The 18,232-nt window shown below is 42.3% G+C and overlaps 1 protein-coding gene and 1 long non-coding RNA gene across 4 annotated transcripts in view; both read left to right on the top strand.

The window, feature by feature from the left end:
- Positions 1-317: 317 nt before the first annotated feature.
- LOC122188264 lies at positions 318-13,083 on the top strand. 3 transcript variants are annotated; one of them, XR_006181537.1, is made up of 4 exons: positions 318-535; positions 2,919-3,172; positions 9,164-9,235; positions 11,468-12,896. It is a non-coding gene; the product is annotated as an uncharacterized LOC122188264 (long non-coding RNA). The 3 variants fall into 3 exon arrangements; XR_006181535.1 differs by lacking the exons at positions 9,164-9,235; positions 11,468-12,896 and adding an exon at positions 12,982-13,083; XR_006181536.1 differs by lacking the exon at positions 9,164-9,235.
- A 1,065-nt stretch (positions 13,084-14,148) lies between these two features.
- Positions 14,149-18,232, top strand: part of MSN (moesin) — a 38,776-nt gene continuing 34,692 nt past the window's right edge. Inside the window, exon 1 of the mRNA XM_042886425.1 lies at positions 14,149-14,285. Coding sequence (XP_042742359.1) covers positions 14,274-14,285 — 12 coding nt within the window. The 5' untranslated portion in view covers positions 14,149-14,273. The remainder of the gene's footprint in view (positions 14,286-18,232) is intronic.

Here is an 18,232-nt window from a genome sequence, read left to right as displayed (position 1 = left end):
TGGGAGAGACATCCCTTCAAAATATGCCTTTATATCTCCCCCCTGCTTGCCTTTTTCCTCTTTCGGTATTGTCACCTTGTAGTATTTTAATCAGAGGAAGCAGATATACCAAGGAAGTCAGTGGTAAGGGTGAAGCAGGGAGGGGGAAACGAGGAAAATCACATCACAGCCCAGTTTGCCAGTATAAACACTTGATGATTTCCTGTTATTGTAGCCTAAAATGTACCATGACATCACTTGCGGACCTCCCAGAATCACTCAGAAGGAGGAAAAGTCAGCATTCCCAGCCCGCCCCCAGAGTGATTCCAGGAGATTCAGACCCTATAAGGCAGTGAAGCTCTGTGAACAGCAAAGATAGAGTTTTGAAAGATTTCTTGTTCTTGGCGACATGGGGATTTCACAAACAGGAAAAACTGCTTTTACTTTTCCTAAAGAGGAACCATTTATGCCTCATGATGCATTGATGCCTGGAACTGGGCTCGCTTTAAAGTAGAGCGGAAATGTAAGAAATGCTCTTAGCAGAGGACAAGCAGAGGTAAGCTCTCCCCTAATCACGCCAGCTATTTGTTCCAGCCATCCACTTTTTATAGTACTCGCTTCTACTTCCGCTCTATGAACAGGGTAATTAAGTCAAAAAGCTGTAGATAATATAGACTGGTCCAATATGGAATTAAATTGATAATTCTGAAAGGTGCAGCTAGTCCCAAACGTAGCAGAGACTGCCAGTGAAATGTTCTTCCTCCTTTCCTGTGTACTACATCAGAAGACATTTGTCTGAGAAATGAAGAGCAGAGCTATTCTGAGCCCGGATACATGAACTGTCCTGGAATTTGACTCAATTGGTCAGATTTGTGTCTCAGTTACAGTTAATCCTGATTCACTGTTTTGTCTGTACCACTCTAAGCAAGAATAGATTCAGGTTCACAGAAATGGGTTCTCATAGCTTTTCTGTGAGGGACAGAAGTTGGCCAAATACGCACCACGCCCTCCAGCTATAGTTTGTGACCAGCCATTTGGGCAGACCACAGTTGGATACCTGCGGTTTTTTCTTCATAATCAGAGTAATAAACTTCAGAAATATGGTACTGTAACTGTAATCATTTGTATTCATACCAGCCTGTCTTCCAAATGCTTTGCAAACATGAATACAGGGAAACATTTATTCCCAAAACAGGGGGAGTTACCATTTTCACTTGATATGTAAACAAACTGAGGCACTGATATTGAATGAAATACTACCTTTTAAAATAGAACTTATTCTCTTCATGCAGTTTTATACTAATCCTGCACCTCTAAACACTGCCAGCAAATTAGAGTTGTTTTACCATACGGTAGATTTTAAAAGGCTGAAGAAACTTAGTAACGAGAAAAATGATAAAAGTAAGTCTAGTGAATAAAACATGCCTGGGATCTGACATTAAAATAAACACAATGGTCTTGCAGTTTACTGGACAAATGTAGCAGCCATGTGTAAATTTTGCTATTATTGCTCTACCTTGGATTTACTGGAATACAAAAGGGAGTTGTCCCATTTCTGCTATTTTTGGGTCGGAGAACCAAACCATTCAGTTCTTTGACATGCTGAGTTCCCTTCAAGGCTATTTATATAAGATGATTATCACTCATTTCGTAGTTTACTCTTCGTTGCCAGTGCTGCCCATTTGCAGTGCTGGGAATATAAGTTTATGCACAGCTGTGACAGAACTCTGCATCCACTGGAATCAAGATCTAGGAACCTTGAAGTAAGGTACCAGGAAAGCAAACTACTCAGGTTCTGTCAGGATAGCTATGGAGTTCTAAGGCCCTGAATTTATTTCTAGTATTCTGTATTTCATTTGAGGGTGGAGGTTATTGTGTGTTCTTGGCAGTGGAGGTAAGGAGGGGAAGCTTCTTCTGAGCATTGAGTTTACCAGATCTAGTATGCGATTATTCCAGCTTTGGGATTTTTGCTGAGATGTGTAAAAAGATGTGGCCTGTCAAATAGCAGAGCAGCCAGCAGCAGGGACGAGTACCTGATGACAAATTTTTACAGTTCAGCATTTGTGGGTTGTTGATAAGTTTGTGGTGTGAATATTCATCTAAGATGCCATGTTGTGTATTTCTAGGATATTGATCCTTCTCATGCAAGAAAAAGATCACGCCATGTCAGTATATCCTCTCTCCCACAGCACAGGAATGACTTGCTTATACAGTGCTGCTCCCCATGCTGTGTATTCACTGCAATCTACTTCTGTTCTCTGTGGAGAAATGGATTTGATTAGTTTTTTCTCAATTCTTTTCATCCAAGGATTGAAGAAACCTTTATCCTTCCCTGCTGTGCTGCCACACCTTTTTTCCTGTCAAAAGCGAAGTACTATTTTGGCTCAGCTGTGAATCTTCATTTATTACTTGTATTTTGTCTGGTCTTTTGTAAAGCAATGTCTACATATCTAATGTTCTGCAGCCCGCTGAGTGTTCACAAAACAGAGATGAGTTAATGCTGGCTGACATCTTGAAGCCCATTGTAATCCTGTTTTCCCTTCCCATGATTCTATAAGAGGAAACAAGAAAGCTTCCTGCAGGTATGGAGGTGAAAGGAGGTTATTTATTTCTGTTCTTCCATGCATTAACAATCAAAGCAGGCAACTTTGTAAATCTCATCTGGGTGCATGGATAATCCTCTGTTGTTTTCTCCCATTGTGCTTATGCTTGTATTGTCAGCAGCTATCCTTGAGGAATAACCTACAGCATATATGAACTGCTTTAGCAAAGGATGTTGGAATAGATCTCTTGAGGTCCCTTCCAACCCCTGTGATTCTGTGGATGCCAGTAGATAAAGAAAAGGCTAATAGGTTGTGGTTGCTGCTCTCTTTATTGTTGATTTATTTTTTTTTTTTCTTTTCATAAACAAAAATGGAAAAAATGGCTCTGCTGTGCAGTTTTAACCTTACTGGTGTGAATCCTGAGGAAACACGCAGCGTGGGTGTGAGATGAGGGGAAACCCTATCGTTACAACTGCCAAAAGCAAAACAAGACCTATGATGTTTCCTAGCGCTTTGTGTATCAACTCAAGCAGAAGGCAGAAAGATGTCACAGTGGAGGAGGATCAACACAACACATTACTGCTGTGTCATTACTCAACTCCTAGAGAACACAATGGAAAACTTCTGATTAATGACTTGGAGAGTTGGAGGTAAATTACATTCTATTTTTTTTTTTTTTTTTTTTTTTTTTTTTTGCTGCTTTTATCAAATGCAAAAATCTTAACCAGAAGTGTCTTTTTTATCTCTGTAATGCTGATTTACAGCATGAGATGAAAAAGCCAATGACAAAAATGATTAAGAAGTCAAACTTCATGGATTATGAAACATACAATAGTCAGAGTATGACTTGAAGTAATAAAATATGGTCAGTATGGCGGGCCAGTCCTTTGGAGAGAATATCCAGTACAGCGTAAAGTTTAGAACTAAGGCTTCTTTCACACGAGCGTTAGTTTAAACACTTTCAGAGATACGGAGCCACGTCTTCTATTATTTTAACACTGACGTTCATTGTAGTGAAGTAAAGCAATAGTGCCAGTGTTGATGATTTAGCTTTGAGTTTTTAAAATCCTGAGGTCCTGGAACTGGGTAAGTGTGAGCGTATATACATATTGAAGTCTACAATGATAAGAATAATGAAAATAATTACTTCAAACATGAAAATACTTATTTTGGTGTAGCTAGGAAGCAAAAAAATCTCAAACTCATTCTCTAGTTCTCAATGTGTTTCAAAACATGTAGGTCTGTTCCTTATTTTGGATGTCCTGCTATGAGGGATGTGAACAGTAACTAGGGAGTACAAGCATGCATCAGATCAAACTCCTTCCAGCAAACCAGGTGCCTGCTGACTGGTTTTGATTCGGTGCTCTTCTGGTAGCTGTCAGCAGAGGACAACAAGTGTTCTGTGGTAGTCTTAGAGCTCTGTGTGAGGCAGTTTGCTCTTCCCTGCAGAGACAGACTTTAGCACTCTAAACTATGAGGCTCCACTCATATGGTTGGTAATTGGTGCCATAGGAAATTGCTGCACGCTGTTTATCTCCACGATCCCTCTGAAAAGATGGAGCACTGTGAGTCCAGGGAGGCTTGCTGACAAGTTAGTGAAGCCTTGTGCTGTGGTTCAGGGAAGACACAGCTTGATCCATGCCCTGCTGCTTCTCTCAGCACAGAAATCCCAAAGGCCCATTCACAAACAAAAGTTTGGTATGCTGTGACTCAGCCCTGAGAGTGTCAGAAGGCCATCTAACTCTCTGGCTTCAGTGAGGACTTCTGATATTTCCTGTGCTCTTGAGGATCCATCTTTTCTGCTTAATGATTAGCTGTATGCTGAGAAGGAATCATTCACTGAGAGGGACTTAGGTATGCTGATAGCTGTATGGTTTCTAAAACAGAATGATATGGAGGACTTCTGTATTTTCAAACCACTGTACAAACTTCATATAATCAGTTGGGTTGGAAGGAACACTTAAAGGTCATCTAGTCCAACTCCCCTGCAATGAACAGAGGCATCTGCAGCAGTGAACAAATCCTCTCTGCCCCCAGGATTGCTGAGTATGGATGTTTCTGTTCGTGAAGGGAGAAATCATCTAGGCTTGGAGATTGTCTCAAAATATGTTTAGGCTTGGAAGACTGGTTTTGATGTTGAGGTCTTTTTTGTAGTTTTAATTCAGGGAATTTTCTGAAAAACAAACAAAACAGGACAAGCAATTTGAAAACCAGAAATTAGTTGAGTGAGAGAAAAAACTGTGAGGCAAAGGAAAAACTTTATGGCTGTTCTGAAAATATAAGCTTGTAGTCCCCATGAAGATAGAAGAATCCTCCTGAAACAGAACAGGCATTACTGGGATGGAGTACTTGCTTCTCTGTGTCTATTGCTGAATAGCAGTCACTTTTAGGACAAAATTTCTAAGAACACTGTATGTATGTGTGCATGTATACATGTACTTATCCATCTGTTACCTACATATCTATCAATCTATTTACCCACCTATCCATCCCTGTTTTGAGTGACCTACTGTAACACTGTGCATTTTAAGAACAGAGATAGAATGGCAAGGGAGTACTTTGTAACTTTTTAACTTTTTAACTTTGTAAAAATCTAGGGAATACAAGTTATGCTATCTGCCATGTCTGTGTCTAACTGAGGCAGTGTGTGCTGTGTGGTGCACCGTTGTGTTTGATGTGGATCAAAAAGGACTGCAAGTAGAGTGTTGGGGGGAATTGGTATTGCCTGGGGGTGTCTGCCTCTCGCAGTCACATAATGCTGACTTCAGATTGCACTTTGTAGTGTTAACAAGGTGGGAGGGAGTTCCCTTCACTTGTGAGTAAGCTGGGTAGGAGAAGTATCATGAGCACTTTAGATTATACTCCAGCCCCAGGCATCTCCTGCACAATGATGCTCTAGATTTTTTTACAATTAATAATTTGTTTTGAGGCTGCTCCACGTCCTAGCACAGAAGCAGCTGTAATAGTTATCTAGACAACATTATCTTCTGTCAGGGTTTGGTTCTCACCTGGAGGAAAAAAATACAAAAATTCAAGCAGGAGCCAAAAATAATATCTTCTGTATATAATGTTCCTGCACTGGAATAAAAATGACTGGCAACTCCCTGTGTATTTTTATGACCTCCAAAAATAGATCTAAATCTCAGGAAAAAATGAATGATGCCACGGAAAGAAATGGTAAAGGGTGATTTGTCTGTAACAGTGCTGAGATCATCTTCCATATTATATGTCACTAGCTGGAATCATGGGCCAGTTTCCTCTCTCCTCTTTATTGCTAAGACTGAAGTGCATCAATTTTGATGAAGTTTTAGTACAGTGGGGAGCACTGACTTAATGTTCATGTGGAGACGGTTCACTCCTGCTCTGCTCTGTGTGAACTGGATCACAGAGCCAGTGAAGAGCCCTGGAATAGTAGGGAGAAGCTAGGTTTATAAGCAGCAATGCCAGCAGCTCTGTGTGTGAGTGCTAACTTGTGGGTAAAATCTCTGGGAAATCATGCACATTTAAGGATGAGTTTGACTTCTGTCAGTGAATACTCAGTCCATGGATGAGGCTGTGGCATTTTGCAGAGAGTAGGAGGGTTTAAGAGCCAACTCCAGAACTACAGTTTAATGATCTGTGCAGCACTGGCCAGCCTAGACCCCAGGTGTGCCTTGGGTTTCCTGATGCTGAGGACAATATTCTGTCTGCATTGGAGACTGCTTTGGAGGTTACTGTCCCCACAGTAAATCTGCATTTCTCCTCGCTCGCCTATTTAGTTCTACCAGCTCTGAGGTAGTTTAAAATCTGTCCTAATAAAAATGCTTAAACAGGTTCAATAGACACAAAGGCAATCCTGGATTACTTTGACAGGTAAGTGTGTCTACGTTAAGTAGTGTGGTATAATAGAGGCAGATCTGGAAAACAAAACAGCTGCTGTTAAATATCTAACATCGACATGAAATGATTTGCAGAGGGAGCTTATATTGGAGATGCTCTATTCTTGTCTTGTTAACCAAATTATTGCTGGAGTATTAGGTGTATTCTTGGAGCACATCTTCTAGCCTATTTTCATTCAAACAGAATTTAGTCTACTAATTACAAGGCTATATCACGACAGGAAATGAAGTGCAGTGAACAGGAAATTCACTTCAAAAACCAACTCCTGATCTGAACTAAAAAGTTAGTGTAGATACAGCTTACTAATACAGTCTAGTGGGTGAATAACTGGTGATTCCCATAAGAATTATTTGTAGAGATAACAGGAGGGGTGAAAACTTCTTAATCCAGCTTGGTTACAGCCTGCGTGCCGTACTGGCCTGCAACTGAATGCACTACAACCCAAACTACTGCCAACATCAGAAGTAGGGCTGCCTGAGGGTGGGCACATAGCTTATTTACTGGCTACTACTTCAGGACAGACAACTGCTACTTATGATAGATAACTTAGAGGAATAACTGTGTTCCATCTCCCACAGTGGCCCTATTAAATGGCCTATGAGTTGTAGAGGAAATGCTAAGTTGCGGCTTGAAACAGTGATTGAGCACCTGGTGGGAGCTCAGGTGCATGCAAATGCAGACCTCATTTAAGGGTTGGCAGTGGAGGTGAGGGTATCCTTCTGGAGATCCCTGCATGCCTGAGGCCTTCCAAAGGTAAGTAAACTTTTCTTCCTTTCAGTCTGCATCCACAGCTGTTGCATTTGGGCTTATTTTCATTTTCTGTAATCTCGGACTTTGCTACCCTGCTATTATTGTTGTACTTTCCATCACATCATAGCATTACGCGAGTGCAGAGGGGAGATGGTCTTAGGCTGGGAACATTAAAGGTCACTTGCTTGGGCCGTCCTGTGTATGTAAGAAGGCAGTGAGCGGCTTTCTGGAGTCACAAATTTGTGAAACAGGATCCTGAAGCAGACTGTGTGTAAGAAAGCTTATGTTCTGCTGTCTCAGCTGGACCTAAAGGAGATAAGTGGACAAGGAGATCTGCACAAGAGACCAAGGGCTGCTTTTAAGTGTTCTTGAGAGCCCCAGACTTTGGTAAAATGCAGCTTTTGCTGAGTTGGTGACAAAAGCTCTCCTCCTCTGGTACCTGCTCTCTAGCTTGCTCATTCCTGCACACTCACATAGCATTGGGGTTGTACCCTGAGATTACTGATACCCTTAGTCAAGACCAATGTCAGGGTCTATTATTCTCTCACTCTGTTTGAATCTGTCATATAGGCAAGGAAATTCTCAAGTTAGCAGGATGTACCACCACTTCCTATAAAGAACAGAGTGTACAAATAGATATGCTATAATATTGAGAAGTTCAAATCCAAACAGTATTTGTGCATCTGCAGTGTAAGTGGATCAGGTAGGTACCTGACTGACTTTCCAGCTGTTCTTGGCAACTGTGCAACATGAGTAAAGAAACATTTTTCAAGTGAAGAAAATTAAATCTTTTGCTGTGCATGATGGTAGTAAGAAGTGGAGAGTTAGACTCCTTGATTATCTACATCTATTATGCAAACTTCATGTGGTGGTATTTCAACATGATCTGATAGTGATAGAACAAGAGGAAATGGTTTTAAACTAAAAGTGGGGAGTCTTATGTTAAATGCGAGGAGGAATTTCTTTGCTCAGAGGGCGGTGAGGCCCTGGCATAGGTTGTCCAGAGAAGTGTGGGTATCCCATTCCTGGAGATGCTCAGGGCCAGGCTGGATGCACTCTTTGCGCTGACCGTCTCAAAAAAATAAAAATATAACATTTAAAAAAAGTCAGGAAACAATTATTTTCAATTAAGAGTTCAGATACTGTGTGTAAATGTTTACCAACAAATAATTAACACAAAATATAGCACGACATTTGCACTGTTGCCTGAAACCTGAACATGGGAATTTTGTCTGTACCTCTAAGAGAGCCAATATTATTACATTAATTTTATAGTTGAGCTAATAAAGAATGAAAAACCATCCAGTCCGCCACTGGTGGTGCAGCTTACAGGACTAAGGAAAGCTATCTTCTAGTCTCTGTGTCGTGTCCCCCCCCCCCCCCAGTATATATATTAAATAAATATATAAATATAATATTTATATATTAAAAAAAACCATATTTATTTAATTAATTTATTTATATATAAAAAGGACAGTATTTCAACAGTCTGATTTTCCCTTAGTATGGGGTTTGTGAATTTGCAGCGTCTCAGGTACTTTTACTTTGCTCAGAGAGAAGCAAATTGGTCATTTTTATATGAAAAAGAAACCTGTGATCTTTGAACAGTGTTGGCAGATCCTGTGTAGATGGCAGCCACAGGACTTTTGAAGAGATGAGATTTGTTATTGCTGTCCCTGCAGAGCTCTCTTTCCTGTTCACTGCTTTCTATTCCCATAAAACCCAGCTCTTTGTTTCCTCCTCCACACATTCTTTCCTTCTTTATTTTCTACAACAACAAACAATTACTGGATGGTCAGAGATTCTTCATTTGGTTTTTGAATATTTTTTTCATGGGTGCTGGCATAATGCCCAGGGAAATCTTTAATGAATCACCTTATGTGATTTTTTCTGTGTGTGTGTGGGGGGGGTGGGGGGGGTGGAGGAAGGGGTATAAATGAGAATATGGAAAACCATATATGAATGGTTTAAATTACCTTTTCTTTCATAATGTCACTGACATCTTGTTGCAGGAATTGTTGTGATCTTATGAAAGATCAACGAAGACTGTCAGTCTCTGTCACACTCAGTATGAACTAGGGCAGGTAAACTACTGACACTTGTGCACAGAACTCTGATATTTCTAATAAACTTGGCAAGAATTGCCACAATAATTTGGTCTCACTTCATTTATCTCAAATTCAGCCCTGGTATAATTCTGCTGATTCCGCAAGAGATTAATATACCTTGCAAGCCCTCCTTCCTTCCTGACCATAGAGCTCCTCCTTTGTCATCCCATGAACCAAACAGAAAAAAGCCCTGGTTGTTCTCCATAGTTGTGCATGGACTAAAAGCCTTTGTGGTTGAATATTAGCAATCACCATGCCCTACCCGATGTATCACAGCACCACGAGCCTGCCTCCACTGTTTCCTGTTATGATCAGGCTCTCTTTGCAGCTGGAGTCTAGCTGTGATATTTCACTGTGGGTGCTGGTGATCCATATGCTCTCAGCATGATTTTGTTTTAAACAGCCAGAACGTACTGACTTGAATAACCCACTCACAACTAGCTTCTCCCTGGTTCCTGTTCAGTACTGGGAGTCCTTCTTGGCCCTTTTTCATTCTCTTGAACTGCCTCTTTATACATTTACTCCTGATTATTACATTCTGAAGTGTTCAGAAACCCTCATTGCGTAAGTGCATTCCTGATAGACTCCTATCCAGTGGTCACCTGTACAAGAGCCAACTGCAGCCCAGTACTCAGCCTCTGAGGGGCTCTGTGGGAGACACAGAATCATAGAATCACAGTTTAGCCTGGGTTGAAAAGGACCTCAATGATCATCTAGTTTAAACCCCCCTTGGCACAGGCAGAGTTGCCAACAACCAGACCAGGCTGTCCAGAGCACAGAAGGACTTGCCTGGTGTCCTTAACTATAGTTTTGGAATTCCTGATCTCTGAGTTAGAAAGGCGCAGGGGTCCTACACGGTCATCACACTAGTACCATTAACTCAACCCCATACCAAATGCCTGAGAAGGAAGCTCAGTAGGAGAGAGAGGGAAAAAAACAATACCACGCGAAGAGCCTGCTGCTCTGGGGCACAACTGAAGATCTTAGCTTAAGAATCCAGCTCATCTCCCTTTCTGCAACAAAGTTTGTCACTGTTGTATATAAGCACTTGCTGGGCTGAGCTCTATTAGATAAAAGATTTTCTAGGTTTTGTACATACAAAGTTTTGAATTGTCCAGTTAAAAAAGTATGAGTTAATCCCTCCATCATCCATACAAACAATCTCTCTTGATAAGTTTCAGGGGTACTTTTGCCCATCCTCTTGTACTGAGGAGAAGGTGGCAGTGTCAGTCTCTAAAGCTCTTGTTGTTCCAATCCTACCTAGCCTTCTGAGCATTTTTACATCACTGCCTTTCACCCAAACTGGCAAAGGTTATGCCCATTCACTATTTCGTCCTTGCTAGCTGTGTTATCTATTACTTGAGCTGCAAATATTTGGAGTTAGGTCCCAGAATACCTGCTAGATTCCCCCTTGTTCTTCCCATTGCTGAAAATTTTTTAAAGTGTAGAAAGCAAACAACGTGACAAAGATCATGGTGGTCTGGTGAAGTTCCCACTGATAGGATGAGGGGAAATGTAACTTTATTTTCAAGAAGGAAAAAAAAAAAGAAGATCCAGGGAACTACAGGCCTCACCTCTGTGCCTGGCAAGATCACGGAGAAGATCCTCCTGAAGGCCCTACCATGGCACAAGGAAAATAAAGAGGTGATTGGTGGTAACCAAAGTGGCTTCACTAAGACAAGTCATGCCTGATAAACTTGGTGGCCTTTTATGATGGAATTACAGTATCAGTGGATAAAGGAAGAGAAACTGACATCATCTATTGGTGATAAGTGGATGGTTGGACTGGATGATATTGAAGGTCTTTTCCAACCTTGGTGATTCTGTGATCTATGTGGACTTGACGTTTGACTCTGTCCTTCATGACATCCTGGTTGCAAAATTGGAGAAAAATGGATTTGATGGCTGGACCATTCACCGAATAAGGAATTGACTGGACAGTTGTCCTCAATGGGTTTGTGCCCCCTCCCTGGAAGCATTCAAGGCCAAACTGGATGGGGCTTTGAGCAATCTAATCTAGCAGGAGGTGTCCCTGCCTACAGCAGCAGGTTGGAACTAGATGATCTTAAAGGTCCCTTCCAACCCAAATTCTATGATTCTTTCATAGCTATGGGAAAGTTTCAAGTTACCCAGCATTAACCCAAGAAAACTATATACTGAAGAAAGAGCTCATGCTAAATATTTCTTTTTTTTTTTTTTTTTTTCCAGACCACATCACTGATGTGCTTTTTCTATCTAAAAGAATATGTGATCTGAAGAAAACCAAGATAATAAATCCCCAGAGAAATACCAGGTCTTCTCCCAGAAGAATGCTTAAAATTCTGAAATACTTGAATATTATCTAGGCCCTGAGTGGGCTGGAAATAATGGCATTTTTGAGGCCCTAGGCTGTTACTTATCTGTACAGACTCCTCCAAGGAGGAGATTTTGACAGCTGACTCTTTTACCCCTTAAAATCTCATCCTTCAGTTGGGTAGGAAAGATAACTCTTGTCTGTAGCTCTCAAGGGATCCATGAATGGGTTTGTTTTCACACATGGCCAGGCCTTTAAAGATAGCTTAGCAAATGGACTATTTGATACAACAATCCTTTCTCAGCAGCTGGCAAAGGAGAGGTCTGTGGTAGAGGTCAGATCTTGGTGCAGCACATCCACAGCAGGGATTTCTGAAGATACTGTAGCTGGAGCATCCTGCAGCATAGACATTTCAGATGTCTCATTCTAAGGGAAGAGGACAGGAAGAAGTAGGTCAGAAAGTAAAGCTTGGAGGCTGGTGCCTGTCACAAGGATCCATTGTCTTTCAACATCGCATCAATAGTGTTTTGTTTTAGCTATTGCTACTAGCAATAGAGAAGGACAAGAGAAGTGGTGTGAGGTGAGAAAGAAGTGTCTGCCATGCTGAAGATTTTCTTTTGCTTTGTCTCACCCATTCAGACTGCTTACAGACTGCTTGACATATAGTTAGTGACTTTCTATGTACACAGGCAATGTCCAGCACACCCTGAGTGCAAATATGATTACTTTGGATCCAATTGTTTCACTAGCAAGGGACTTCCTTTGCATCATGGCTACTGTCCTAAGCACTATGATGAAAACATCAGTTCCTTGAATGCTAAACTGTAATTCCTTCAATGTAGCAAGAAAATAGCTAGACTTTTATCATCTGCATTCTTTTATCTCTATGAAAAAGAATGACTAAATCCTCCAAAGTGTAACCTCAGTCTTATGAAGGAATAGAAGCTTCAACAGAAAAAGAACACAACTTTCCCTATCATAAGAAGAGGAGACAAGGAAGTTTCCATAGGGCAACTTTGAATCAGTGGGAAACCTCTTAACAATCCTGAATTCAAACCAGGCACCATGCACACCCCCTATGATTTGTTAAAATCACAAGTAAATCCTTTTGTTATTCTGGAGCTCTTCTGTCAGTATCATTTTCTGTTGGGGGAGGAAAAAAAAAAAAAGAAAGTGGAACACTGTCATGAAAAACTCTGAGTAAAAATGAGTCAGAAAAGGAAAAAGGCAACTATGTAAAATAGACCCTTAGGAAGCCAGTGACTTTTTTCCTTAAAAATTTCCTTAAAAATTAATCATTACATTTCTTGAGAATGTTTAAATTTCTTCCTGTAGATGCAAGTTGTTAACTTTAAAAATTATATATACATATATATATATATATATATATAAATATATATATATATATATATATTTTTTTTTTTTACAGTTATGTTCAAAATCCCAAATGAGATGAAGTGCTGTATGGGAACTGCTGAGTCACGGCCTGAACCTCTGATTGATCACCTGAGGTGGGCCATGAGCCAGCCAGAGGAGCACAGCTGAAGGCAATTCACCTGCGCTGCCGGAAGGGGTGGAGCCAGGCTCCCCCCCCCCTCTCCTAGACCTATTTAAGAGCTGGCTACCAGTAGAGAAGGATCTGGTCTGGAGATCTTTCCTTCTGGTGTTTTGTGGTGAGCCCAGCATAAGGGTAAGCCTTCCATTTTTTCTCTTTTGTTATCATAGTCCACTTTGCCTAACTCTCTTGTTTATTTTGTGATTGTAACATCTTGATATCCATTGATTATACAGATGCCTTCTTTGAAACCCTGTAAAAATGTTGGAACTTGATTCTGTCCATCAGTGGCTCCCTCCCAGAGATACCACAGGAAACTCTGGAGTGGTCCTCGTCTTTCATCAATGGATTTGACAGCTCATTTATATCATGTCATTATGGTGATGGCCTTTGAGGAGGCTTGAGGACCAGGAGTGGTATGTCTGCCAAACTATGGGAAGCCAAAGCACCTTTGGTTATGCTTTTCAATTATACTTTTCAAATACCCAAAGCTGGTGGAGTGCTTTATAGTGAAACAGGCAGCTATGAGAACGTTGTACATGACAGCACGCTCAATGAATGTGCTCATGAGTCAAAGAGACCATCGACTTACCACAGCACCTCTGAGCTGCACCCAGTGCACATGACTCAGACTAAATAAGACAAAAGGATCTATCACCACCACTGCTGTCCTCTTATTCTGTTAAGTGCAATTGCCCGTAACTCGCAGCTAATGTTCAAAATAATGCTTTCAGTAAGGACCAGAAATCCCAGTGACATCAGATACGCAAATGAATTTCAGAACCCGGGGCTTTCCCGGTTTCTCGGGCACCTGATTTCGGGGACGATGGACCACTCCTCAGCTTTTGCCCCGGTGGGCCTCAGCCGCCGTCACCAACGCCGCTCCCCTTCCGAGGCTGCCTCGCAGAGGGTCCCTCCAGCGGGGCAAGGCCTGCAGCAGTCCCGGCGGCGTCTCCCGGCCCCGCCTTCCGACGCCGCGAGGCAGGAAAGCGCCGCGCCCTGCTAACGGGGCCGGGCCGCGCCCCGGTACAGCCCCAAAAGAAGGCGGCCGCCGGCGGGGTGGGGTTTGCGCCGGGGCAGGCGGGCGAGAGAATCCCGTTAGAAGCAGTGCGGAGAACCCCAGCAGCGCAGGACGAGCGGCCCGCCGTGCCCAAAACGCCGGGAAGATGCCGAAAACGGTGAGCCGCTCCGGGAGGGTGAGCCGGCTGTCCGACCCCGAGTTTCCTCTGGGGCACGGCGGGGTTGGGACGGCGGAGCCTCGGCTGCCCGCCCCGTCGGGCATCGGGAGCTCTTCGCAGCCGGGCTCGCCGCGTTCCTGGTGGCTGGGCCCCGGAGGTATCGGCGGAGGCGGCGGCCGCCGATCGGCCGTGACCCGGGGAGGGAGGAAGGGTCTCTGGGGAGTGCGGCGCGGGCCCGGCGGCGGGGATGCGGCGGGTGGGGAGGGATCCGCCCGCCCCTCCATCTTGCGCCGCGCTCCTCGCCGGTCGCTTCCTGTCCCGCCGCAGCATCCCGCGCCTGGAGGGGCCGGGCCGGGCGGGAGGCGGCCGCCTGACCAGCGGCGAGCGAGGAGCTCCGCCCGGATGCCGCCTGTCCTCTGTAAAATGCCTGAATAAAGAGGCGCCTTTTTGCTTTGCTCTGCTTTGCCGGCGTCTTCTGTGTTGTGAGCGCGTTGAGTGAATCTTTGGAGAGCCCGATGGGGAATTAATTAAATCTATGGTTATCTCTCATGTGCTTTGCGCAGAGGAGAAGTTTGGGGTTTTCACAACTGTAATTAGTCAGTTTAGGTTGCTAGGGGAGGTTTGTCCCAGCTTGACTCCAAGTATTTCTTGGCTGGAAAGATCTTGATACTTCAGAAAGTCGGTTCAAGTCCGTACTTGACTCTTTGTTACAACAGGAGTTCAGTGACTAATAAGGAGCTTTTTTTTTTTTTTTTTTTTTTTTTTTTTTACTTCTCAATTTAATTTCTCCTGTCTGCAGAAAGAATTGGTCCCTGCCCTTCGTTGATGAAACAGGAAGGAGCAGACTGGAAGGCTCTGGATGTTTCCTCACTCAGAATGTTCTGAAACGGCCTAGGGACTTGTGATCTTAAACTGAAAGACCGTATCTCTTACATCGAGAGAAGTGGGGGGGAGAACCAAACAAAATAACCACACCCCTCCATTAAGGGGAAGTTGAAACAGGATCCACCCTGATTTTTTTTTTTTTTTTTTTTTTAAGTAGTTTAATGTTAGCGTTTTAAAATAGATATTAATTACATACTTAATTGACTTCTGTTTTTCTTGCTGTATTAAATGCCAGCATGCCAGATCTCTCAGATGAGGTGGATTAATGTATTTTAGCGTTTTCCTTTTTGTTTGTTTGCTTATTTTTGCTTTTAATTTTAAACACTGGAGTATTAAAAGAAATCAAATTCAACCCTTAAAGATTGAGAACACAGTACTTACTAAAGGTTTTGGAAGGCCTTTCTTCAAACAATAGTAATGATTAGTGAAGAGTTACTTCCTAAAAAAGGCAAAAAATTCAGTAAGATCAACAGAATTAGCTCAGGTTAAGAGACTTCTGTGTAAAGTGCAGTTGAGGCTTTTTAGCCTGATGAGGACTTGCAGTTGTGGAATGACTTCTTTTATCATGAATCAGACCAAAAATCCCGAATATGTCATGGAGAGGCTTATGAGGCAGTGTTCCCTGCTGTTAGGATGAATCCAAGTGTTTTGACACTGCATTACAAGGTGCTTACAGCCTCCTTTTAATCTGGAGACACACCCTAAGCTGGATTCACGTTTGCTATCTGCTGCTTTCTAGTTCTGACAGAACAGTCAGAGCTGGAATAGATAAAGAAGTTTAGGTATTTTGTTATACGTTGCAGAAAGTGGTTCACGTGTTTGTGCTTGTTGAGAGAGAAAGCTGCAGGCCTCCTGCTAGAGGAGTCGCTTCAGTTTCCTGCCCCATCTGCCGCAATTGCAGGCTCAACTGAAATTATACTTTAAGCATCATTTCTTGAGCTGTGGTTTACAGGAACAGGAAACACTGGCATAACTGTGTAATCAGTTCTTCATGTGAAAGAAACATGACCACTAACATGCTAGCTTAAGATTTGCTAATAAATACTTAATTAACAAAACAATAAAACACAAGTAACTTTCCTTAATTGAGGTCAAATGTAGGTGAAACTTGAGCAAATAGATGTAGCTATATGTAGGCTTCATTACAAAAATAAATCCATTGTGAAGAAGACAGATGGAGGAAATGTTCCAGGGAACAGTTCTGGCTGGGCAGGAAAAACATTTGTGTCTAAAGTGTTTGGTAGCTCTTATCATTCATCTCACCAAGCATACAGAACATGCTGTGGCTGCTTTGTGGCTTGGGCAGCAAAACCTGCTGAGTTCTGAGGCCCTGCTTTCTGGTAAGCCAGGCTAAATGTTAACATATCTAGCTAGAAATTGCTTGTTACATGAGATTTGTTCACAGGGGCACTATGCTTTAGTACACTATTAATAGGAGTCCAAGATTAAATCAGGTAACCTTCGAACTAGTGGCACATGATTTGCTGTTGTGAAGTGTAATGTCTGCAGTCAAGATGGGGTTTTCTTGAAGGCCTTGTAAACTATGTAGAAAATGCATCATAGATCTGCTTACTAATCCTGCCACACTCTTCCCAGGAAGGCTTCATTGTTTTATCTTGAGTGCTCTTACAGTTAAGCAGCCAACTCTGTATATACTTTTTTTCTAAAAGACGTGCAGGATGTAAACAGCTGAAGTACTTGTAAAAGAGGACTACAATTCCCCCTGCACTTTGTACTGCAAAGGGGTGGAAGTGGTTGGTAAAATGCCTCTTGCAAACTACTGTCAATTTCAAACTCTGCTGGCTGTGAGAAGTCAGTTGGCTGTGATTGGCTCTGATCTCATGTTCACTGTCTTGTACTCTGGTCTAGAGCCATTTCAGGGATGATAGAACTGAATGTCACAGTAGGTTCCAAATCTTGATAAAAATGAATGTGTTGTCCCATTGACAGCTGGTCCAAGCCCCATAGTTAATTGCTTTAACTTTAATACTGCAAGAAATATTTAGCTGCGAAGAGATAATGGAAGGAAAGACAACTCTTCTGTGCCAGTTGCATCTATTTCAATGCTGATATTTCAATGTATTTTTAGCTATTTTGTCCATGAATGTACTGGCTTAGTGGCTATGTGACTGGTTTTGTCACTGAGAATTTGGGAGTGTGAGCATCTACCTTGTTTGAAGCGTGTGACTGTCCTATCACTGGGAACTGAGCAGTTCTGTTTTAGGTAACGTGGATAAATTGATACAATCAGAGCTAACAGATTCAAAGTGGGGATTGTGAAGTTTGGACTCCTCTTTCTGTATTAGCAGAACTGTTTCTTTGTATGTACAGAACATAAGTCTTCTACGTTTCAAAGTGTTATCGCAGAGAAAATCAGCTTCGACAAGCATGAAGTCCTCAGAACAAAAAAGCAGTGAGATTGGCAGGTCTCAAGCTCACTATGATAGTTCGGATTTAAAAATAAATCTAATTTGCTGCTGCCTTTTCCCTTAATATTTTCTAAAACTCAGCGTAACAGATGCCAAAAGATGCATGAAGGACCCTGACTGTAGCTGATATTGATGGACTCCAGTTGGACTCCAGATGTCTTTAGGATTGGAGTAGGTCTGGTTAGAAGAAAGGTTGTTGTGGGACTGCATAGCAAGTATCAGGAGATCCTGCTGGATCATTTTGTGAGGTGTGGCAGCTTTCTACTAAACACTGCAACCAAGTGGCAGCTATAAGCAGTTTGCTGCATTTGTATTATTGGATTATTACTATTTTTTTCTTGTGGACTCTTCTAGTGGTCTTAAAAGCTGGAGGTAGAGGGTAGGCAGCAGTGGGAACTGTAACTAGAAATGGATGGGCACTTACTTTTGGTGCCCTGGATTGGAATCCTACTGTACTGTAACAGAACACTGAAAGCATTCCAGATGCCTTCTGCCTACCAGGGGTTGATCCTGGGATGTTGTATCTCCCTTTTTCCCTCCCTCTGTATAACTCAAAAAGTTTGGCACTGCTGATCGAAGTTGGGCTGATGTTGTTGCTAACTAGTTGGGCAAACCAATCCATTGTATCTGTCT

This window comes from Lagopus leucura, unplaced genomic scaffold (genome assembly GCF_019238085.1).
Source record: "Lagopus leucura isolate 7727_CA_CO unplaced genomic scaffold, USGS_WTPT01 Super-Scaffold_100057, whole genome shotgun sequence".
NCBI classification, from domain to species: domain Eukaryota; kingdom Metazoa; phylum Chordata; class Aves; order Galliformes; family Phasianidae; genus Lagopus; species Lagopus leucura.
This window is presented reverse-complemented; position numbering and strand designations above follow the sequence as displayed.